Below are 24,478 nucleotides of genomic sequence, written 5' to 3'. Positions count from 1 at the left end.
GCAGTGACACAAGCACTGAATAAGGGGTCCCAAGACTTCTGCCACCCACTAGCTTACGTCCTTGGACAAAATGCTCAAACTTGGAGCTAATACTGCCTGCTAGCACTCTGAGTTAATACCTGCCTTTCTCAAAGTCAAGGTGAGGCTCTGCAAAGATCGCAGACAGGTATTGCGAAGGATGGAGTACCTCTAGGTGGGAGGGAGCCATATTGGTGACACTGGCTGATAAAGGACAAGGAGCCCCGCATTCTGCTTCTAGAAAAACTGGGGCGACAGCCCAGTACCCATGTCCACCAGTGTGGGTGCAAGAACAGCTCTGGCCAATCAAACTCCACCTCGGGGATCAACACAGAGAAAACACTCTACATTCGTTAACTTAAAAGCACCTGAGGGGCGGCCGGATGGCTCAGTTGGTTAGAGCACAACATCTCAACACCAAGGTTGCTGGTTCGATTCCCGCAGGGGACGGTGGGCTGCGCCCTCGCAACTAAGATTGAAAATGGCAACTGGACTTGGAGCTGAGCTGCGCCCTCCACAATTAGATTGAAGGACAACGACTTGGAGCTGACGGGCCCTGGAGAACCACATTGTTCCCCAGTATTCCCCATAAAAAGAGTTAAAATGTAAGAATGGGTGAAATATTAATGTATTAAAGCAGAAAAGCGACTCTGGACAACCCAATTGCTATTAGTCCCGATTCTCAGGTAATCACATCACTGTGTTCAGCATCACTAAGAACGCGGAGCCCAGCCCGTGTGCCGGGCTTGTTCTAGACACCTCACATATGTGGACTCAGTTAATTCTCACTCAACCAACTTTGATTTTCCCCATTTTCCAGATAAGGAAGCCGGCTCAGAGATGCCAGCTCACTTGCCCAAGATCACCCAGGGGAGCCGGTTTTCAATCTTGCTCCTAACTCCCGAGCCGTCCTGCATCAGCTGTGTGGACTCGGGTTGGGGAGAAGGGGTGCTGCTGAAGTGGGCCATTTCTCCATCACCCCATTCAGAGTGTGCCCCTGGTAATTCTGGGAAGCCCACCCTCCAGGCCCCAGCTGGACAGTTCCACAGGCCCCTCCGCACCCACGTACCTCGGTACCAGATGACCCGGGGCGGGGGCACCCCCGACGCCTCACACATCAGCACGGCCTCCTCCCCGACGGCAGCAAGCACCACGGCACTGACGGCGGAGACCGACGGTGGGTCTGTGTGGGGAACAGGTAGGGAACTTGGGACCAACCCACAGACTCCCTAGGATGAGAAAGTGGCTTTCCACAGCTGGGGATGGGGGCGGGGGTGGGGATACAGGTGGAGCCGAGTACTCCACTCCTGCCATCCCCCACCAATCGGGGACAGTCACCCAGAAAGATCTGGCCACAGCTGGTTTTTAAGAAACTTCCTCTCCAGTCAGTCCTGGGACTAAAGCTTCCTTATTGTTCCACATTGAACTTGCCATAAAAATGGAAACACTACAAGGTCCTAAAACGCCCTACCTGGGCTGCCCGCCCCTCCCCTGCCCTTCCCTCCACCCGACTCTCTCCACGCGGTCTTCTGGCAGTCCCTTGAGCACCCCAGGCTCATTCCGGCCCCAGGGCCGTTGTCCCACCGGTCCCTCTGCCTGTGGTGCTGTCCCGGAGGCCTTGGCTGGCCCTGTGTATGGCAGCCACTGCCCTCTCACCCCACCTGCACATTACCCATCATACCACCCTCGCCACCCAAACGTGCGTCATTAGTCTGCTTGCATGTTTGTTTTGTGCCTCCCACTGGAATACAAGCCCCCATGGACAGGCAGCATGCGATCGCTGCTGCGTCCCCCACTCCTGGCCCATGGCAGATGCTCAGTTAGTATTTGTGGATGGGAGAGAGGGAGGGAGGTCCCTCTGCTGAGATGCCTGTGGCCCGAGTACCTGTATAATAGAGAGTGACTGTCTCCTCGTCTGTGCCGACCTCATTAGCAGCCTGGCAGCTGTAATTCCCAGTATCCTCTGGGGCCACTTCCTGAATGACCAGGGTTCCCTGGGCGTCCACATGGATCCTGCAGTCGTGCCATAAAACAGTATTTCAACAGCAAGGGGCTGGTTGGGTCGGGGCACACAAGGGTAGCTCCAGTCACCAGTAATAATAAACAAATTAACAGCGCCAGTAGTGACCACCATCCTACACTGACTGCTTGCTCTGCGCTGGGCTGTGCGCTCAGCACTTTACACGGTCTTTTCTCATTCATGAGGCGCAGACAAAAGCAAGGTGACTTGCCGAAGGTCACACGGCCTGAATGGCTGAGGCCGGACTCGACCTCAGGTCCGCTGGATTCTGTAGCTGCAGCTCCTGACCCCAGAGCCACACTGAGGCATCATTACATTTCCAAAGTGATCGCACTCCTGAGTCTCACAGGATCCCAGCAGGAAGGCGGGGCACGTGCTGCTCCCCCACTGACAGGTAAGGACCCAGGCAGGGAGCGGTCCCCTGGGAGTTCTTGTCCACCTGCTCCCCGTCCCAGAGCCCCAGGCCCTGGGCCCCTCACCTGTCGTCCTCTTGTATAGTATGACCGTCACGGCTCCAGGAGATGCGGGGTGCAGGGTACCCAGAGGCTGAGCAGCTGACCCTCACTTCCATGCCTTGGGAGAAGCGTTGGGACCTGGTGTGGATGCTGACCTGAGGGGCCTCTGTAGCTCAAAGAATGGACAGGCGGGGAAGAGCCTGTCAGAGCAGCCGTGCACCCCAGGCCCCCAGCCTTGGACCCGGATCCCCTCCCACAGCCACAGATGATGAGAAACCAAAGGCCCTGAAGAGGCTGACTCCCCAGAAGGGGCTTCCTTGGGGGCTGGGCTGATCACACGGCTGCCCAGACACATCCCCAGAGCACATAGGGAGCTGATTCCCCAAAGCCCCCAGCGGGAGCCTCAAGTTCCCTGGAGTTCAGCTCTGGGCTGAGCACCTCAGAGAGGCTTAGGGAGATGTCGGGCAGATGCCAGGGGCCATGACCATGAGGGGACCCCAAGGCCTGCACAAATATTGGCCCCCAATTTAGGTTCTGTCCTGGCCCTCAGAAAGCTCACCGTACAACAGACTTGTCAGGCTCAGACAGACCTCATGGGCCACCTCATCTAGAAACGGTAAACATACCCCTTCCATCCCAGTGGCCAAGATATGGCCTCAGAATCCTTCTCGACACACCCCAGGCAGCCAGTCAGGGGAGAACGCTTGTCTCAATACACTCACTTTTACACTTGGGGAAATAGCAGCTTGGGGGTACATCTGTCTAAATCCTGTCTAAATCCTGGTGGACCTGAGGCCACGTCTAGGCCCTCAAACTCCCAGGTGGGTCTCTTCCCACCGTCAGATGGAGGCATCCCCATCTGGTCAGTGCTGCCCAACCCCTGACAAGAACATCTGATGTCTGGGCTTTCGGAAGTTTCCAGTACTCCAGCCCTGTCCGATGTAATGGCAGGGGGTGGACAGTGGAGGTGCTCAATGGCACAGGAAAATGACAGGATACAATGAAATGGGCTTGGCCTACAGCAGTAGAAATTTAGGTTAGCTACGAGGAAGAACTTCCCAACAGTGAGAACCACTGGACTTAGGCCAGGAGGCTACAGACTCCTCTTTCTCTGAAGGTTCAGAAACACTGGAAGGGATGACGCTGCCTAGCAGAGGTGATGTCTGGGCAGGGGGATGGATCGATGGGCTTTTGGGGTAAACGTCAAGTAGTACATGGAATTGGGGGGACAGCAGTGGCAGGAAGAACCTCACCTCGCACCAGGAGCCAGACAGACGCCCTTGTGACACCGTTGGCATTGCTGGCCATGCATTGGTACCGCCCGCCGTCACTGGGGATGATGTCTCTGACCTCCAGGGACAGGTTGGCCAGCTGCGCGACTCTGCCTGTCGAGGCCGATAGGACTCGCCAGTCCCGCACCCATGTCAGGTTGTAGGGGGCCTCTCCCAGGACCTGGCAGGATAGGACGGCAGTCTCCCCAGGCAACACGGTCACGTTGGGGGCAGGAATCAGCTGCGGCGGGGGGTCTGCAGGGACGTGAGCACAGGAGGCGCTGAGGGGATGTCACGGGGGAGGGCCCCATCCTATAGACCCCCGTGGTGTCTGGAGGCCGGAACCCAGCAGTGGGTCCCTTAGGACACTTTGGCCAGCAGCGCGGTTAACCAGCATCTGCTCACCATCCCAGAACGGTGCCACCTGGGGCCATTCTCCCACCGCCATCACATACAGCTGCCAAGGACTGTGTGTGGTCTACGTACTTTGCACACAACAGCCAACTGCAATATTTAACAAGAGCTACATCACTCTTCACACCCTTTGAGCCCATATTTCCACCCTGGGGAATAAAGCCCAGATTTTAAAATAACCCTCAAGAGGGAAAGAGTAAAGAGAAAAGAGCTATTCTCTGCACAAACAACAGGCCTCTTATAACTTCCAAATGGAGAGCTAAGGCCTCTGCCCCAAAGGAGGGAAGAGCAAAGAAAACCGCGATCTCGACCAGAAAAAGCCACAAGAAGCGACAAAATCAGAGACGGTCTAACCAGGGACGTGGGCCTGAAAACCTGCAGGGGGAAAGCTGGAGCCACGGAGGCTACACGTGCCAATGACTGTGAGATGCCGGTGCACGCGTGCTCAAGAAGAGCATCTGACCTCCGCGGCCTCTAAGAACAACACAGAAACCAACCGGAAATGACACTCTGGGGCAAACGGGGAAATGTGACTGTGGACAACATTAAATGGCACTAAGGTATCACTTCATTTTATTAGGTGTGATCATAGATCTTTTGTTATGCAGGAAAATCTACTTTTTAAAATTGAGATAAATCCTGAAATATGTTTATCTCCTTAAATACATTTACATCAATGTACCCCAATATGCATGCTGGCATATTGGGGTAGCGGCGTGTTGGGGGGAGACCTGCAGTCGAAGCTGATTGTGGTACATTAGACGATGACAGGATTTGGAGTCTGAAGCTCTGAGTTTGAGTTTAAAAGAGTTTAGCCCCAAACTTTAGAGTTTAAAATAGTTTAGCCAAAAAGTGAAAAAGAAAAGACAGTAAATGATTAGCAACTGTTATGTCTAAGTAATGGGCGGACAAGTTTCCTTACACTGCACTACTTCTCTGTGGTTTACAAAAAGTAAGCTTTTGTTAATTCATGCCATAAGCCTATTTGCTGACACGCTCTAGTGTCAGATGATAAAAAATCAGGTTGCTGTATGTTTGTATAGCCTTCTCCCATTTTTGTTAAAATGCACACAGAGAAAAAGGTCTGAGAGGAAGTAAAGAAATCAAAGAGCTCTCGCGGTCATCTTCACGGTGGAGGGAGCACAGGTCATCTCTGTCGTCTTTGCTTGTTCATGTTTCCCAGTCTGCCGATGGGAAGCTTGGTGCTTTTGTGTAAGATTAGAGAATGCAGAGGGCCTAATCGTCACGTGTTTGTTGGGCTTCTTTTCTTCTCTTCAAGACAGATGAGTTTCAGAGTTTAAGAAAGAAAGCCAATTTCATTTTGAGATAGTCGGTAGCATTTCCGACCTTCCTGAGCTGGATGGTGGAGGCATAAGGCATTGGGACTGCAAGGTGGACAGTGGCCCCTGGAAGGGCCTGGGGGCTGGTCAAGCCCTGAAGGCCAGGCCCAGAAGCCAGGGGTGGGGCCAAGGCTGGGGAGGGGCAGCATGGTTGCCTGAGTCAGGGTTCTCAACCTGCCTCCAGCAGAGACCCACAGGCCATCCTGGGTGAGACAGCCCAAATGGGGGGCCAGCAGGCAGGTGGCGGCGTGAGCAGCCAGACTCTGGATGATGGACAGTTTCCAGCCCCGCTGGCTGGCACGGTCCCCCACAGAAGGAGACACCCTGGGAGGAAATCCTAGAGGGAAAAGTCAGGAAGGGGGTCAGACCTGTGACGACAATCTGGGTCTCTGCTCGTCCGGTCCCAGCCCTGCTGACCGCTGTGCACTCATACGTGCCTTCCTCGGCCTTGGAGGCCTGTGGGATTTCCCAGCTGCTGTTTCCTGACTCCCTGTGAACACACAACAGTTGGAGATACACAATCACACTGACCCCACGCAGGGTCCCCCAGCCTCATCGGGCCCTCAGGGGGCTCATTGTCCTGAATCCTGCCCAGAGGGGAGGCCTCAAATCCTCTTGGAGTCTTGGTAAGAAGAGGCAGACAGCCAAGGACATGCAAATTCCGTGTTATGTTGTGTGACTCTGAGCAAGTTCTTCACCTCTCTGAGCTCTGGACTTATGAACCCATCCATTAAGGAGGAGGGTCTCAGAGGGTTTTGCCTGCCATGACTCCCATGGAGCCAGGCCATGCACAGGTTGAGTTTTTTGGAAACTAAGGAAGGCCCACAACTCCTTCACGGGTGCTGACCCAGCAGTGGTGGGAGCCTATGGGGGACCACCCTTCCCTATCCCTGGCCACACTGGGAGGTGCCCAGGCTGGGCTGCCCTGGAAGACAGTATAACCGAGACCAAGGTCTCTCTTCTGCCACATACTCCCCTCAGATCCCTCCAGGGCATCAGGATCCCAGGAGCCCTGTGGCTGGGGACAAAGGCCGGCCATCAGCCACTCACTGAAAGTGCCTCTCCTCGCCCAGCTTGGCTCCTTTCCGCCGCAGCTGTAGCCGGAAGGGGAGGGCGCTGTGCACAGAGCAGGAGACAACCAGGGGCTGGTGCATGTAGCCATGGATCCTGGGGGGCATGCTGACCAAGGGGGCACCTGGAGGAAGGACCAGCACTCAGGAGCCTGCCCTGTCACCCCCACAGCCTGCCCTAGACACACCCAGCAACACAGAGACCCATAGGGATGAGCCAGGAGCCAGAAGGCCAGATTCAACCCTTGGCTCCACCGCCACTGGTCCCTGAGAGCAGGTGGCATCACTTCTCCAAGCCTCAGTTTCCACCTCTGTAAAGTGGGGTTAATTGCAATACTGACCTCATTGTGTTGTCGTGAGGAGCTGATGAGAGGTGGTGTGTGGAAAGCATGTGGCACGCGAACAGGGCATGGTAAGCCCATCAACTAAAGCTCGTGTTCTCTTTATGGTTTGTGTGAAGACTGCCCGCCATGGTCCAGTCTGTGCCACCATTTTAGCAATTGTATCAGACAGAGAAGTTGGACCAGTCCTGAAATCTGAAGAAATGCTCCCCAGACTGGGCTCCCCGGCGGTGGGGGTGGGTCTGCTTGGAGGGTCAGTTCTACCCAAAGATGTTGGCGGGAAGCCTTTTTTATTTAAAAATAAGCATAGTTGGAGCATGGCTGTCATCAGTGCAAAATTCACACGAATTTTTGAGATAAAATAAGAGACTTCAATGAAATCTCACAGCTTGTGATGAGCCCCTTGGGGCCTCCATCAGATGACACTGCCCCTCCCTCTCCTGACCCTGGTCTTGGGTGACACATTCTCTCCTTGGCTATGGGAGTTACTTCAATGGAAATGCCTGAGAACTGTCCCCCAGGGTCAGTGGCAGCACGTCAGTGTCTCGCTGGGTGATCGTGGGAGTGTCCTCAGCCCTGTATTGCCCTCTCTCTCATCCCCACCAGAGATTCTCCGAGGGTGAGACAACGTGCCAGACCTCCTCTGAGCACAGAGCTGAGGGTGGGAGGGTGGCGGGTGACATCATGCTATAGGCTTCCCGCCACCTCCCAGGGGACAGGGATGTTGGACCATCCAATCTCATCCTCAGCTGTGTGCAAAGCAGCCACCACTCACTCCCCCACACACTAAAAGCCTTTGCAAGGCCCGCTCAGGCTCTCTTCCATGAGCTGCAAGGGCCCTGGGATCCCAGGCCCAGCCCTCACCGCCCCCCATGTCTCCAAACCCAGAGCCTCCTGTTCTCAGCCAAGCTCCCAGCTTCCCGAACCTGGAAGGCAGGGGAGAAGCAAAAACCCAAACTACACCCCTCCCCCACTCCGCACATACACTTTAATCGAGAACTGAGATAGAGACCAAAAGCCAGAGCTATACTCCAAAATCTTGGATCCATCTGAACTCACAGGGGAGAGAGAAAGAGGCTGTTATTCCCCTGAGGAAATTCTTTCCTGAAAATTCCTCTCAAAGCTGCAAAGGCCACCGAGGGGGGACCATGGTGATGGGGGAGTGGAGGGCAGGAGGCTGGAAAGAAGGGTCCTCAAGTCCTTCTTTGGCACCACGGTGCCATCCTTGCACCCCGACTGAAGTGGACAGTATCGTCTGCCCCTTGCTGAGATCCCCATGTCAGTGACACCCACCTCTGTGAGCTCCTCTCAGGCCACCACCATGGCAAAGGGGGGAGGGGCCAGGAGGAGAGAATGGAGCCCAACGACCAGTGAACTCAGACACCCCTGCGAGGACCAGAGGCAGAGCTGGAAACCCAGAGACTCCGCCTTCCCCTCTGGGAGCTTCTGGCCTGGACATGAGACCTCAGGGACACATCAGAAACCAGCAAAAAGCCAAAACATGTGGGAATCGAAGATGGGACGACAAAATAACCTGTGCCCACATGGCATAACAGTAACAGTAGCTGCCACCTGTGGAGGGCCCTGGTCCATAATTCCTACTCCCCAGGCATAGCCTGGGAGCTGTCTTATTATGCGCAAAGCAACCTGGTGAGGTGGGTGGCCTCAGTTTCTTCACCTATAAAATGGGGACTCAGAACTCCTATAAGCATTCAGTTAGCTAAGGTATGGCAAGTGCTTGGCTGAGGACTGTCCCATGGGGCGTGATGGCGAGATTAGTATCACCACGATTGTGATTATGATGCTGATTATGATAACGGAAGACCATACCCATACCCACGCCATACCCACTAGGCAGTGGTTCATCCATACCCATACCCATACCCGCTGCTCTGTCTACAGTGCCTAGCACTATGACTGAACACAAATAAATGTTGGATGAACAGGTGGATGGATATTTAGATGGATGGGTGGGATGGATGGATGGATGATGATGAATGATGGATGGATGATGGATGGATGAATGGATGGATGGATGGATGGATGGATGATAGATGGATGGTATGGATGGATGGATGGATGATGGATGGATGGATTGATGGATGGATGGATGATGGATGGATGATGGATGGATGGATGATGGATGGATGGAGGGATGGATGGATGATGAGGGATGATGATGGATGATGGATGGATGGATGGATGGATGGATGATGGATGGATGGATGGGATGGATGGATGATGGATGAGGATTGAGGATGGATGGATTGAATGGATGGATGGATGATGATGCTGGATGGATGATGAGATGGATGGATGATGGATGATGGATGATGATGGATGGATGGCTGGATGCTGGCTGGATGAGGCGGCTGATGATGGCATGGCTGGCTGGCTGAGGCTGGCCGGCTGGCTGGCTGGCTGCTGCTGGCTGGCGGCTGAGCTGGCTGCTGGCTGGCTCCGGCTGCTGCTGGATGCTGGCTGGCTGCCTGGTGGGGCTGGCCTGTGCTGCGGCTGGCGGCTGCGGCTGGTAGCTGCTGGCTGGCTGGCTGGCTGGCTGGCCCGCTGGCTGGCTGGAATGGCTGGCTGGCTGGCTGGCCGCTGTGGCTGGCTGGCTGCTGGCTGGCTTGGCTGCGGGCTGGCTGGCTGGCTGGCTGCTGGCTGGCTGGCTGGTGGCTGGCTGGGTGCCTCCCGCTGGCTGCATGCTCGCTGGCTCTTTGAGCTGGCATGCGTGGGGTGGGTGGCTGGTGCTGGATGCCTTTGTACTAAATCTTTGAGCTGAGGGCTACATCTGAAGCACCTCAATACTTAGCATGATACCTTGCAGAGCTTGCTGCCCACAGAAGTTTAATGAAAAACATTCCTAATCTAATCTACTCTAATCTAATCTGGAAGGCTTCCTGGCAGAAATGGGTCTCCAAGTGAGCTAGAAATCTGGGGATCGTACGAGCCAATCACTCACCTGGGGCCACCCCACTATAGGCAACTCCAGAGACACGGAGGAGGGGGTTCCCCTCATGGTCCTTGCCCTTCACCTTGAGGTAGAAGCGCTCCTGGGGAGCATGGAAGGGCGGTGCGCTCCACAGCTGATGGGTGGATCCGTTGGAGAGGGGCTGAGTGGGCAGAGTCAGGAGGGGCCGCCCTGAGCTGTGTGAGAGCTCCACCGAGTCCACGCGGCCAGGGGCCTGCAGGCCCGTGGAGTTGATCACCAGGGAGATGGGCACCCCTGCAGATGGAAGGGCAAGGAAGGAGATACTGGTATCAGTGCCCAGCATCCGTGCTCCATGATCCTCCCCAAGAAGGGACCCTAGGACCACAGGTCAGGACCAGCCTGCTTGGCTCTCCTTCACCCACTCCAGCTCCCTCACCTTCTTTTCCCTGTGACAATTAATGCTGGGGGTGGGATTAGGAAAGGGGATGGGGGAGTTTGTTTCTGTCCATGGTCCTGAAACACCACAGTCCATCTAACCCACGGCTTCCCATGGGGCATCAGCTCTGTTCAGCAGACTTGGACTCTCCTGGAGTAGAACCGGTAAGAGGCACTCCCCCCACCCCCACCCATTAACTCTGGTGTGGGCCGTCATCAGGCAGGCTGTGGGCTCGACCTAGATGCCCTAGTGAGGGAATCCTGACTCTCTGACTCCTACCTCACCCCCGCTCCCTGCTCAGCTTTGCTGTGGTTTTCTTTTCTATCTTGTTGGAAATGGACTTTTCACACTATCCCAGAGAACACAGAACTGGACTTGGGTTTCATAATTGTCTTAGTTAATTTGGGAAGTTCTGTCTGGTCTCTTCTTTTTCAGATAGTTATTATTATTTTTTTTCTCTCAGACATCATAAACTGGGGACCAATGGGTGTGATTGGTGTGATCCATAAAATGCCTTAACATTTTTGAAGAAACATGGAACACTCCGGAAAGGGCACATAAAAATCTAGAAGTCCAGATTCCTCTCAAAAATCAAGCGTGTCAATGCCGGATCCCCACAACCAGCCAAAGGCCTGGTAGCGGCTATCCCTGGGGTTCAGGCACCCACTGTCTAGTTAGCCACCGCCTCCTCCCCTCCCTCTCTCTGAAGTTCTTGGCACTGGGACCAGGTGCCAAACACTATTTATTATTTTCAATTGCCTTGATCGTTCTCTTAAAAAAAAAAAAATGTCTTGGACTCACTTCTTTATCAAAAGCAGAAACCCAAGAGGGTCACTTGTGATGCCCTTCCCCTGTTCCATGGGGGACTAGCCCTGGCGATCATTTAGTTTTCAGCCCCCTGTCTAGCACTCCATTAAGGATTTCTTTTCTCACCTGGCTTTAAAATAGGAACTGAGTTTCCCCGCCTGTCCCCCTTCCTGTTACTGACAAAAACAAACACAAAATGAGTGAGCAGCCCCTCTTTTAAGATGTTACTGCTGATCCTGTCAGGGAAACCCAGAGCGCTGTGAAGAATGACAAACAGGAGAGGAGATACAGACTCGCAAAAAGCTCTAAGCGTCTGGCACGCACCATGTTTGGTCACTATTCAGCGGTCCAGCACTTGCCTGAGCTGCTCTAGGTCCCTTCCCATCTCTCTTCTGAACTGGTCACAGCAAAACCCTCTGAATAGCCGCATTGACGAGGGAACGTATTTTCCAAACTATAAGTTAGGACCCCTGACCTGGCCAGCAGATGGTATTTTCTGGCATGGAGCTCTGGCAACCTGAGCCAGATCCCCTGCCTGGTCCAGATGGAGTCGTGATGAGGCACGTCGGCCACCTCCAGTTAGAAAACTGACCCTGTGCCTCCAGTGTCAACATGCCCCCAGGCTACCAACCCTTGTCAGCCTCTAGGGCATCAAAACGTCCACCAGGACATTCCTTTCTCAGTGTAAGACCCTGTTCTCCTGTTCCTGGAAGCTATCGACCCACTTGTACCTATTAGTTTATTGGACGAGCCTGACATTCGCTGGAAAACTGAAGAAGTGGGGTTATAGACAAACGAGTTTTGATAAAGAGAAAGGGAAAGGTGTGAACTCGGTAGTAATGGGGACAGCATAAGGTCCTGAAGGCCTTCGGGGGCAGGGATCCATGTTCTACAGGTAGTGGTCCCAGTGGCACCTGGGCTGACGCCACGGGAGAGCGTGCTGGTTCTGGGGCTCAGTTCACTGTGCAGGGAGAACAGCTGCACCCACACGCACGGTTGGGCCCCCAGAGCTCCCACCGGTTCCCAGAGGAGAGCCCCACCCCAGAAGGCAACTCCAGGAGCACGGTACCTTGCAGGGGCCACTCAATGGTGTGGTTGAGGTCCAGGGAGGGCTGAGTGGAGAAGCCAGCTCGGAAGTTGATGTTGCTGACGCCCGTGATCCTCACCGAGTGGCGGCCGCTGCTATAGACCTAGCACAGGCCCGGCCCACGTCACTGCGGCGTTCCGCCCCAGCGCCCCAGCTCGGGACAGCAGGCGGCCAGCCTGACCCGGCCCCGTGTCAGAGCCTGGATTTTTCCCACCTTTGCAGATACGTGGGCAACTTACCTACTATCCCTTGGGGGCCCAGCCAGACGCTCCCCAAATGAAGTAAAAGAAGCCCCAGCTACAGCACTGTTCTGAGTAGGACTCGGGAGGCCATCCTGCCTTTCCAGCTCCACCCCCAACACTCGCAGGGCCTGTCCCCCATCCTGTCCCCGCCTGTCCCCCTGTCTGTCCCCCATTCTCATCTAACCCCTGCCTTGCCTCCCCCACTGGCATTACAGATCTTGGCTCAATGAAGGGCAGGGAGCGATGCTGCCACTTCCCCTGTGGCACCGAGCACAGAGCCTGGCACCCCGTAGGTGCTCCCTCGGTGTGTGCCGATTAGCAGGAGCTCACGTCCTTCCAAGGCAGCAGCGTGCCCCATCCCAGGACACTGTCGGAGTCCAGCCTGCCTCCAGCACCTTGCGTATCAGAGCAAGCCCCACTTCCCCTGCCGGCTCTGTCCCCCTGAGCCATCCCCCCAGGGTCACCCTGGCTTCTTTTGTACCTTCATCCCTGGACAGGGTTCTGAACCACAAGCTGGCTCGGTCACCCATCGCTGGACACTCAGATTGTTTCTCCAAGTCCTTCTTAAAAGTCCCCTAACTAACCCCAAAACATTGTACCTCCTCTTGCTCATGCAAAGCAGCATACTTCTCCTCTGTTCTTGACCCTTTGCTTCTATTGCTATGCCCACACCACCACCCACGCGCCAGCCCTCGGCTCCCCAGGGCAGGCAGGAGGAAGATGGCATCTCAGCGACTGGAAACTGGCCTCCCCGCCGCCCGGGAACCCAGGGCCCCACCTTGATGGACCACAGCCCAGGATGTTCAGGCTTGAAGGCCACGACCTTGGCTGAGTCGGGGATGTTGAGAAGCACGTTGAGGCCCTCGTCCTTCTGCAGGATCCTCCCTGTGGAAGCCCCAAGGACTGCTCAGCCCCTGAGCCCTTCCTGGGGGTGACAGATGCCCCACCTTGCCCCCCAGGAATCCATGGCTCTTCTAACACCAGTCTCAGGCTTCCCAGAGAAACGTACAAGACGCCTTTGGCAGTGCTCAGGCCTCCACCTCATTCTGCACTCCCTCCCCAGGTGTGAGCTGTACACCTGGCCTCTAAACTGGGTACTCATGACATCCTCAGAGCACCATGGAGCCAGGTGGTCAGGTCCAAGGCACAGTGACCCTGGGTGACCCTGACAAGTCACTCCACCTCCCAGAACCCCAGCTTCCCATCGGTACGGCACACCTCTAATTCCTGCCCTGACTGACCCACCAGGCCACTGTCGGGACCCTCTGAGAGTGTGGGGGGGACAGCATGGGAGCCTGACATCCCAGAGATTGTCCTTATTTTATTTCCCCCCACTCGGCTTCTACCGGGCCCCCAGCTACCTCACCCACCACAGGCATCCCCCACCCTCCTTGCTGCCCGAGCCTCTCTCCTTGTCCCATCCTGACTTCCAGCTCAGTCTCGGGGCCAAAGAAGAGGCCAGCCCAGGGCTGCACATACCCAGCGGGTCTCGGACTTCGATCTCAGGCCCGGGGCCGCTCAGGGAGATGGTGACTTCCTTCAGGCTGGAGTCGAAGGGGATCTTCCATGTGTGTTCGCCCTCCTCCCCGTGGTCCGTAGACAGCAGGTGCACTTTGGAGGCCTGGATCGCTGACTCCACCCACTTTAGCACCTGAGAGGTACGTGTGAGAAGCTGATGCCAACAGGTGTCCGTGATGTCTTGCTTGTGTCTGGGCCACCCAAGGCAGGACCCTAACAGGCTGCCAGCTGTGTGCAGAATCTGCCCTCCCCTCCCCTGTGGGTTTTAGGCAGCATATAGGCTGTCCAGGTCACCTGAGGTCAGCCTACACCCCCCTGGGCCACACCAGGCCCAATTCACAAATCTTTACCCTCCTGGCCTGTGGGCTCGGAGCTGTGACACCTGAATTGAGGCATCCAGAAGACTCAGCTCAGAGGGAAGGAGCAAGGAGTGCCCTTGTGCTGGAAAGGCTTCCCTCCTTCTTCACCTGGTCAGCTTCTATGGCACCAACCACTTCCTCCAGGAAGCCGTCCTGTGCTTCCTACACATGGACAAACCCTGGAGACCTGGAACCTCCCCCAGACCAATGTAGTCCACCATCACCCCAATATTGTGAACAGGATCACTTCTCCTGATCCTTTTTACAATATTGAAAAATCATAAATCCTTGGTCTCTATAATTGCTTATTCATTCTAAAATCTTACATGGTTTGGGTGGATCCCATTGAAAACGAGGTAACAGGTAAGAACTCTCTGCAGAATACTATACCACTTAAATACACATTTAGAGTATGATTTTAGGGGGTTCTCCAACTCCCTCAAAGACGGTCCCCCATGAGTGCATGGACCTCATGTTTACAACCCTGGATCCAGTCTAAGATGATATGTCATTAAGTACAAAATTATTTAGTTTCTCCAAATCCTTACCATGGCCTCTAAGAGCCTATGTTCTGTGGTTCACCTGTCCAGCCTGACTCAAGGCCACTGTGGTCCTGACTGTCCCCATGCTGGCTGGGCTGGACCCTCATGTCTCCCTGGGGAGCCCTCATCACACACATGTTCCCTTTGCAGAAATGCCCCACCCCCCGCCCCCTTCAACCAACTCCAGGTTATTCTTCACCTCTCAGCTTGAAGAGGTTTCTCCCGTCCCAAACAGGTGCAGTTCCCTGCAAACGTCTACACGTCTTGAAGCAGTCTGTACCCCAATTATTCATATTTACTAGATGCAGGCCTGTCTCCTCTGTTAGCCTGGGAGCCCCGTGTAGGCAGAGACTCTATGCTGAGCCCAAGATCAGTGGCTGGCACGCATTGGATCTTCAGGAAGCATTTGTTCCCTGTGTGTGATACAGCAGGACACACACCTCCTGAACACAGTCACAAGGCTCGTCTCACACACAGAAGCCTCACTCAATTCCACCAGCCCCCAGCCCCAGCGCACGCTTCTCCTTGGCAACAGCCAAGCCTCTCAGGTTCCAGTAAGAAAACCAGAAAAGAGGGAGAGGAGTGGGCCCCTCCAGTCGGAACCTCTCTTTCCAAGCCAAGTTACTTCAGGAAGCATCCTGTGCAAATCCGGAAACTGAAACAAAATGAAGCATGAACCTGACTGTACGACAAATTGGTACCATAACCACAGAGAGAAAAGAATAACTCCTGGTGAATTGAAAACCCAGGGTTTCAACTGTACTTTCTCAGTGGGAGGTACCCTGAGAACCCTGAGAACACAAAGAACAACAAGGAAACCTTCACTTAGTGGTTTGAAGTTGGGAAAACCATCGGTATTGTGATGATGAAACTGTTTTACGTAGAAAACTTTGCTTGTAGGATAAAGCAAAGAAGTAAGGGTGGGAATGTTTTCTGAACCAAGATTTTCTCTTACAGCCAGGTGTAAAAGAGAGCTACTGGTGTTTTATTTATATATAAATTCACTCCAAGTGAATTTAGAACCCAGTGGTTTCTTAATACCACTCCCCAGTAGGGTTCCTTGAAGAAATGGCTTATTCCAGGTCTGGGGCAGGTAAGCCTAAGACAACTGGTAATTCCATAAAGTAAGGAAGTTCTCAAAGACTAATGGGGACATATCCAAAGGACACAGAAACCAGGCTGGAAAAGCTCCCACTGGCTAAATTTGGGACAATGTGAGCCCAAAATAGAATTGTGACTGTAGTCAATTGAAACACGTTGAATTGTGCAATCCACGTGCCCATAACAATACTCAAAAAAGAAATGCAAAATTCACAGCAATAAAACCTCACTTGCTACCAATGAAGGCAACGTCTTAATTAAAGAGAAAAGAACGAAGTGTGATCCCTGCCTTTTCAACAGGAATTGTGCTTCACCCCTTTAGATGAGCAAAAGCTCTTCTCCACAGAAGAACGCCCACTGATAAATGTGGAAGGAATGATGCAATTAGGAAATCATCATTTTGCAACTTCCAATGAAATCAGTGTTTCAGGCAAGCATCCTCAGTGGATGCTAAAACCGTTACATGAAAAGTTGATGGGGAACTGGATGTCCACATACATGGCTTTCCAATGCAGACGGCTGGCTGTCATCAACTTAACCCAGTGATCAAACTTATCGTCAGTAATAGTAGGACAATCAGACATTCTTCGTCTCCTGCTGCGATGTAGTAGAAAATACACACAGCACCAACTATGAAATATTCCTGCCAAAAATCTTGGCCTCCATCTAATCAATCATTTAGAGTTAATTCCCAGTTTAGGGGAAATACGGGGGACAGAGGAACAAGTTAATAACACCATAAGGAAACAATCTGATGAATCTGGAACATGGGACACTGTATAATCAATGCCTCTTCAACAAATTAGTGGCATATAAAAAAGGGTGGACGGCTCCAGATGTATTAAAAAGACTTAATAATCATAACAACCAAATAAAATGCACCTCCCTTGATTAAATCCCGATTTGACAAAAAACGGTTATTAAAGACATTCCAAGGACAATGAGAAAAATTTGAATATGAACTCAGCATCACATGATACTAGCAAAGTATTATTAATGGGATGATACTGTAGGTTGTGTTGGAAACTATCTTTTAAAAAAAAATCCTTGCTGAATTATTTATGGATACGATGTCATGATTCAGCAAAAAGGATAGAAAGAGAGATGGAGCAAAAACATAAATTGCTAAATCTAGCTGGTACCTGTGTTCTTTTTACTTTTCTATACCTTTCACATTTTTCATAGTAATTTTTTAAGTAAAAGTCACTTAAAAAGAACATGCACTTGACGTTAATATATACCTCAGTGATCATAGTGGTATCCTGTGGCTTGGCAACTAACCAACTGGAAGTGGCTTCCTGGAATACTGTTTGAGGAAGAAATGAGAAGCCACGTTCCATCTCGATTAGAAAACATTCTGTGATTGATTAGCAATGTCTGCCACGGATATGGGATTAGAATGTGGTGTCTTGACTGCTACATTTTGGCCATTCTTGCTCTAAATCATTGTCTTTCAGCTCTGCTCTACCACATGATCTTCCATGGAAGGGAAAGGAAAAGAAGGGAATTGGAAGAATTCCCCAAAATTTAGAAAATGTGTATGTGTTGTTCAGACTGAGCTGGAACACATGTGCCTAGATTTTGTAGCTGGGTTTCCGTCATCACAGGATAAGAATTCTGTGTTCTGAAAACTCATCTGTTTTTATACTTGGAGCTACTTCATTCTTCTGTTTTGCCTGGCTTTCTAAGTAATGTTTTTCCTGAAAATGTCCCACCTGTCTTCACTAAGGAATGGGAATAAGCTTCTTCATCCATGTGGCGTGGACTGGGAGCAGTAGCCAAGGCTCCTAGCTGGACAGCAGCTCACAAAATAAGAGAAGCAACTCCCCCAACTGCAAAGCAACAGCTCTGTGACGACTGTCCTCTTCCCCCGGGGCTAGACCTTGTCAGGGGTCAGGAGGAAATCATAACTGAGCAAAGCTGCCAAGAGGTGGTGGCAACACCAGTTGACAATTACCCAGACAAATTACACCGCTACTGTGTTACAACTGTCATAAACTCATTCTACAATGCTGTGATGGAGGGAACAGGCCCAAGAGTTTAGGCTACTGAACATGGGGAGGGCTGAGATGGGACAAAATGCCAGTGACCTCACCAGAAGGTGGCCTGCCCATGGGGCCTGCCCTGTAAACCCATCACCACTTGGGGGCAGGGGAGGCTGACCCCTATAGGGGCCAGGCCCCAATAATCCCAGGCTTGGGGGCAAGGCCTTCCGGCCCCTACAATGCCCCCAGGGCTCAGAGTGGAATCCAGGGAGCTTTTCGAGCAGCGAGCCTTCATCAAGCAAGCTTAGTGTTTATTTGGTGAAAGCAATGACTTCCAGATGTTAGCCGGGACGGGGACGGGGGTGTGGGGGTGCGCTGGGAGCCAGCAACGCATTGGGGCTTATCTCTCTGTCGCTGATGGGGAAAGAATGAAAGAATCTGGCGCTGCTGCCCCAGCCAGATGGCTGCCACTCAGCCGTTCACGGAAGAGAAATCATTCCATGAGGCTCCTCCCAGGACACTTGACAGCCAGGGAGGCTGAGGAAGCAAAGAGGCGAAGCCAGGGCCCAAATGGGCCTCAGAACTGCAGATCAGAAAACTGAGGGCCGGATCCCAGGTGCTGTGTCAGGAAGCTCATGGGCGCTGATAGACAGAGAACAGTAGCCCTTGCCAGCTGGGCAACCCAGGCACTGGTCCCAGGCTCTACCCTCCTGAGAACCTTTTCCACACACAGCTCTTACCCCTCGGGGGCTTCGCTGGAGCCACAGGGTGTATTCTGGGCTCCACACCAAAGCTGAGGCTGGAGTCACGGCCACGGCCCACCCTCACCAGGGGCTCCCAGGGCCCAGCCTTACACTGAGGGCTTCCCACACACTGTTTCCTTTCACCCTCACTGCCGTCTCACTAGGCAGGGGTTCTCACAACCCAACTGTGCACATGAGGAAGCGGGGGCCCAGAGAGGTCGACACTGAGCTCAAGGTCACACAGCAGGCAGGTGGCAAGGCTGGGATCTGAAGCCGGCATGTGGCCCTAACCCTTCCCACACCTCCTCCTCTGGGAAGGGTCCAGGATGAGGTCATCTCCCAAGCCTGTGCCGCCTGGTCCGTTAATCAGAACCACCTGGTCAGACCTCCCTCCCCCTTACTGTCTTAGAAGGCGGTTCACCTTTCCCCTACTTGATGCACAAAATCGGGGCATTTTGCCATATTTGTACCTGCTGGTGCTAGAGAGGGAAAGGGTCTGAGATCCCAGAACAGGACGTCCCAGGACCCAGGAAGGCTGCAGGGTGAGGGGGTTTGCCCAGCAATTCTGACCCATTCCACAGGGACTGGTGACAATACACTGAGCTCGGAAGAAGCCCGTGGAACAGCTGTGCTGGGGCAAGGGGGTTCTTGGACCTAGCTAAGTCTTAATCAAAACTGCACACCTTGGGACAGACCTCAGGGACTGTGTTGTCTGCCCCCCCCCATTTGCTGAAGGATGGCAAAGACTCCAAATTGCCCCCACCAGGGAGAGGGGGGGTCTTCATTTTCCTTGAGTTACCCTGGAACCAATGAGGCCAACCCCACAACCAGAAGAAGCACAATACATAAAAGCACTGGGAACTGAGCTTGACGGATGGTCCCTCTGCTGCCTGGCACAGCTGGTGCTCAATAAACGACAGGATGGCAGGTAAAAGGAGTAACCACACAGGCATGGTTTGGGGACTTCTGCAACTTCTGAGGACTCCTCCAGCGGAAGCCCCTCGGCTGGGGCAACGGTACCGTTTCCTCTCCTGGAAGGATGACCACAGCCCCGGCTACCCGGGCCACTTTCCCAGGCATGTCGAACGTCTGGGAACATCTGGAAGGGGCCAAGTCCAAGGCATTAAGCTAACAAATGACAGAGCTGTGTCCAGGAAGGAAAGGGCTCCAGGCCCTTACCCGGAGGCGGCCAATCCTGGCCGGTGGAGGTCTCACTGAATCAGACACATACTGTCCAGCCAGGCTCCCAGGGCAGAAGGCCGCCACCAGGGCCAGGAGCCAGTGCATGCCCCCACTTTCCCTGCCTCAAGGGAAAGAACAGGGGAGGCCAGCCCCACACCTGGGCAAGCCGTCCTCCACCGACTCGCCCAGCGGTCCTGCCATCTGATTTGCCCCTGCCAGGAACCCAGTTCCTATGCAATTGCCCAAATAGGTCACACACACACACACATACACACACACACAGACAGGATTAAGCCATCCCTGTGCTCTGAAATGCTTTCTACGCTCACTTGGCCGGCTCAAGGCCAGAATAGGCAGACATGCCAAAAAGTAAAGCCTAATGTGTCACAGAGAACCATAAACGCCATCTGTCAACAGGGAGTTAAGGCATGCTAATCTAAACATGGCCTGGACTGTTCTCTTCAGTCCATAAATATACAACTCACGAAACTCTCTTCAGGAGGTAAGAGCAGGGCTGGCTCCCGGCCGGGCCCTCTCTTGCCTTCCTCTTCCCAGGGACTCAGGCGCAAGGGGCCCTGTGTTGTCCACTCACCAGTTATTTACCGAGCACCTGCTATGTGCTGGTGGCTGTGAGAGTTGTGGGGATACAGTAGCAAACGGGAACCATAACGGCCGGCACTGAGGGAGCTCACAGCCTAGTGACATTAAATAATTGCACAATTGTAAAATTACCATTATGCAGAGGAGCTGGGAGAGGATATGAAAGGAGACTCAGTCCTCATGGGAAATCAAGGAAGGTGACCCTGAGGAGGTGCATTGCAGCTAAGATTGGGAAGATGAGAAGCAGCCAGGGGAGGCGGGGCGGGAAAACAAGCCGCAGGAACAAAGGCCCTGGGGTAGGAAAGGCATGGGACACGGAAGACACAGCAAAGAGGCCAACAGAGTGGCAGCAGTGTGCAAGGGGGAGGACACAGGCCATGGGACCAGAGAGGCAGAGGTCAGGTCGGGGTCTGGACCTTCTCCCATGGGGTGATGGGAGGGACACAGTCACATTTGTTTCAGGAGGATCCAATGGGATGCTGGCGCCAGCTCATTCAGGCTCAAGAAAGTCGGCTTCCCAACTCTGCTCAGGGAGCTCACGATGGCAGCTTGCAGTCAGCCAAGGCAGGAGTATTTACGCCACGGGAATGAGCAATGTTGTTCTTTCTAGGGAGATGGCTGTGAAACCTTTACCAGCCCTGCCCTGGAAGCATGCCTGTAGCTCCTGAGAAGGAAAGGACGCGTAGGGCAGAGAGAAAGTGGGCAGAGCCCTGAGGGAGCGGCCAATGGAGCCTGGAGGAGAGGAAGGGCAGGCCCTGGTCCAAGAACAAGGTAAGGATGCACACACCTGGTCAGCGCCAGGCTGAGCAAATGCAGACCATCACCAGCCCCGCGCGCTGGGCCACAGGGCCAAGCAAGCCCCACCCTGCAAGTCCCTAAGCAGGATTTCCTGTCCCAGCAACACAGCCTGAAGCTGGCAGCTGCCAACGCTCCTCCACCCACGCCTGGGTTCCCTGACTGCGGAGAAGCTCACCCCACACCCCAGTTCTGCCAAATTTGCTAGGTCCATCCTGCCAGCTGGACCAGCAGTGGTACCAGGCTAAAATCCAGGGTGCTTCTTCAAGCCCCAGCCTCTTTGGCTGCAAAATCAAGAAACCCGTAGCACCTGCCTTTGGGGTGGGTAGGAGGGTAGGACGGTTTGGTGAGATGGTGTCATAAAGCCTTGAGCACAACACTTCCTGCGTCTGCCCTGGGGTGATCACTCAGCACTGCTCCTCTATCACAGCGACCAGTCACCATGAAATGCAGAACGGTTGGGTTGGTTAAGGCTCACCTCGGTCACCTGCTGCTTGTCCAGGTGGAACACCTGCCCAGAGCTGGTGGCAGCGATCTCCTCGTAGGCCAGGTAGCCAGGATGCGTGCGGTCACCACAGTCCCCCGTCAGCACAAAGACCACCTGGAAAAAGGATATGCATTCTGGCTCAGGGCTTCCCGGCTACGAGCCAGGTGTGAGTGGCAAGGACGAAACCAAGGAAGAGTGACCGCGGCGAGCCCTTTCCTCCTTCTGCGCTCAGCTGACACACCTGTAAAACGGAAATAAGAAGACCCACCCCGTGGGGATCAGGACTGGTGCAGGTCAAAGGGTCAGCAGAGGACCAGGAATACCGTACGTGCTCAATAAATGGGGCTGTTGTTAAATCTTCCAGAAGGGAGTGGAAATCAGCCCTGCTCTTAGTGGCGCCTGGAGGCTGCAGAGTCAAAAGAACTGAGTTTGTTCTAGACGGGAGAACAGAGAAGCTATGCCAGCCCTTGAGATCTTATCACAGGATGTCCAACGGACAGCCCTTCTGCCTTCCCCATGCACATCCCTTCCCCCACCCCTCCCAGGAAAGCAAAAGCCCCAGTGCGTCTTCCTGAGACAACAGAAAAAGGGTGACATGTGTCTGCAGCAGAGACGGGGAGCAGAGGTGATGGCAGGAGGCAGATAAATTGCACGGACGCTGGCAGGGTGTGAAAGGCGAGGATGGCGTGGTCGGTATCAAAACAGCCTCACCAGGGAGGAGAGAGCCCTGGTCGGCGGGGCCCTGGAGCACGAGGACACATTCGGAATTCACCAGACCAGCTGGCCGCTGAGGGCTGGCCCCCAGGAGGAGGAATGAGAAGCACTCAGCCTCCGCTCCCCAGGTAGGGGCTCAGGGCTGCCTGCGCTGGGAACCCCAGCTTCCTCAGGGCCCTCTGGAGGCCCCCACACTAAGACCCCAAGGGGGGTTCGCTCACCTGCGACTGTTTAAGCTGTAGGAGCCGTAGCACCTCGTCCTTCTTGTGGTAATCCTTGGCGCGGGCGTCCGAGAAGACGTAGATGAAGGATCCCGGGTTGGCAACCTCCACGGCAGCCTTGACGGCCCCCACACTCATCTCGGGGCAGTCACCGCCTCCCTGGAGAATAGGGGCGTGTCAGTGGCTGCGGCCCACCCAGGGATCCCTCCAAAACCCACAGGAAGGAGGAAATCTCCTTGCGCTGCGCCTGTCCTGGCCACCCAGGGGTCAGGCCAGGGCCCAGCCACAGCCTTCCCTGAGACACGATGCAGCATCCAACCTACTTCAGCTTTAGATGGGCCGCACCATTCCTTCACTCACCCATCCAGACGGACAGCGCCTCCCATGGGGTCTAGTATGGGAGGTGGACGCTCCATTAGTAAGTACAGCACGATGATTTAATTACCATTGCGATGAGTGTTACAAGTGAGGGAGGCGGGGTGGGAGCCCCGGGGATACGTAACAGACGCCCCAAAGAGGCCACGGGTCGGCCGAGGCACGGAGGAGTGAGGGGTCGAGGGACGGCCAGGAGAAGGAAAAGTGGGCTCTGGGCAGGGAAAGCATTCAAAGCCACCTCCCCAAATCCTCTTTGTAACCCGCCTTGGACTGGGTCCCACATAAACACACGTGTCCCCCTCCCTGCCCAGCAGCAGGGAGCTCTCTGCGAGCAGGGAGCCTGTCCCATCTCACCCGGGCTTGTACACTCAGCACCTGCCGCGGTACCTTTACAGAAAAACGTCTCTGTCCTGGGTTCACTCACGCGCCTCGCACTCACCCTGTCTGTGTTGGGCCCCGTTCTGGGCCTCGGGGGACCTGGCAGTGAACTAGACCAACAGGTGGGGTGTTTGCCTTCAAGAAGCTGCTGGTCTCAGTGGCCGAAGGACCCGGGGGAAGGATGCTGAACCAGGGTGGTCAGTGTGGCCGTGGGGTGTCTGACCCAGTCTCGGGGCTGTTTTCGGGGTCTGAACTGAACCCTCTCGCACCTCCCTCAGCCACCACATCCTCCTTCTGCCCCCATCCGTTCACTAAATCATAAGCACCTACTATGTGCCAGTCACAGGGGCTCCTGTAGGTACTTGGTTTACTGAATAAAGGAGGGAACCCCAGGAAGTACAGAATCTCCAGGACCCCCAAGCTGGGGTGCAGGCCACAGGCAGAGCTGGGAAGCAGGTACTGGCAGTTGTAGGAAGCCACCACCTTGGCCTCTGGTGGAGCAAAGACCTTGGTCTCTGGCAGGGACTGGGAAGAACGGCCCAGAGGGCCAGCAGCCAGGGGCGGAACAGCCCACCTGCACGAAGAGTTCTCTCAGCTCCCTCTGAAACACCGCTGGGTCCGCCGTGAGGGTCACTGGGCCAATATCTGTAGGGGAGACAGACGGGTCCAGGTGGGTTTGGACTCCCAGGTGCATGGCCTCCATGGGCTGGGGCAGCAGCTATACGATGTGCCTGCCACCAGAAGTGAGAGGAGCTGAAGCCTGGGCCCAGAGAACCCCACAAAACAGGAAGTGGTTAGGGAGAAGCTTCCAGGTCTGCCAGGGTCAGACCTGTAAGGGAGGTCAGGCCACTCGGCCCCTACCCTGCTCCAAAGGAACCCAGAGCTCCAGGGCAGTGCAGCCAGAGGGCCAGAGGGCAAAGTCCCGGCTCCACCCTTAGCACCGAAGTTCCCCCTCTTTTGTGACCATGGCTCCCTGAGGAACCTCCCTGGGAAGGGAATTCTGGGAAGACAAACAGATAACCAAGCAAATAATGTTTTGGACCTC

At 54.4% G+C, this 24,478-nt stretch overlaps 1 protein-coding gene across 1 annotated transcript in view; it reads right to left on the bottom strand.

Moving 5' to 3' along the window:
- The window catches only part of HMCN2 (hemicentin 2), a 138,053-nt gene that overhangs the window by 99,717 nt on the left and 13,858 nt on the right, over positions 1 to 24,478 (bottom strand). Inside the window, exons 2-14 of the mRNA XM_033123909.1 lie at positions 24,008 to 24,078; positions 22,681 to 22,839; positions 21,737 to 21,859; positions 13,913 to 14,084; positions 13,212 to 13,318; positions 12,174 to 12,294; positions 9,892 to 10,155; positions 6,569 to 6,713; positions 5,887 to 6,008; positions 3,747 to 4,019; positions 2,518 to 2,659; positions 1,904 to 2,031; positions 1,088 to 1,201 (exon numbers count right to left, since the gene is read on the bottom strand). Of these exons, the coding sequence (XP_032979800.1) occupies positions 1,088 to 1,201; positions 1,904 to 2,031; positions 2,518 to 2,659; positions 3,747 to 4,019; positions 5,887 to 6,008; positions 6,569 to 6,713; positions 9,892 to 10,155; positions 12,174 to 12,294; positions 13,212 to 13,318; positions 13,913 to 14,084; positions 21,737 to 21,859; positions 22,681 to 22,839; positions 24,008 to 24,078 (1,941 nt within the window). The remainder of the gene's footprint in view (positions 1 to 1,087; positions 1,202 to 1,903; positions 2,032 to 2,517; positions 2,660 to 3,746; positions 4,020 to 5,886; positions 6,009 to 6,568; positions 6,714 to 9,891; positions 10,156 to 12,173; positions 12,295 to 13,211; positions 13,319 to 13,912; positions 14,085 to 21,736; positions 21,860 to 22,680; positions 22,840 to 24,007; positions 24,079 to 24,478) is intronic.

This window comes from Rhinolophus ferrumequinum, chromosome 12 (genome assembly GCF_004115265.2).
Source record: "Rhinolophus ferrumequinum isolate MPI-CBG mRhiFer1 chromosome 12, mRhiFer1_v1.p, whole genome shotgun sequence".
Taxonomy (NCBI): domain Eukaryota; kingdom Metazoa; phylum Chordata; class Mammalia; order Chiroptera; family Rhinolophidae; genus Rhinolophus; species Rhinolophus ferrumequinum.
This window is presented reverse-complemented; position numbering and strand designations above follow the sequence as displayed.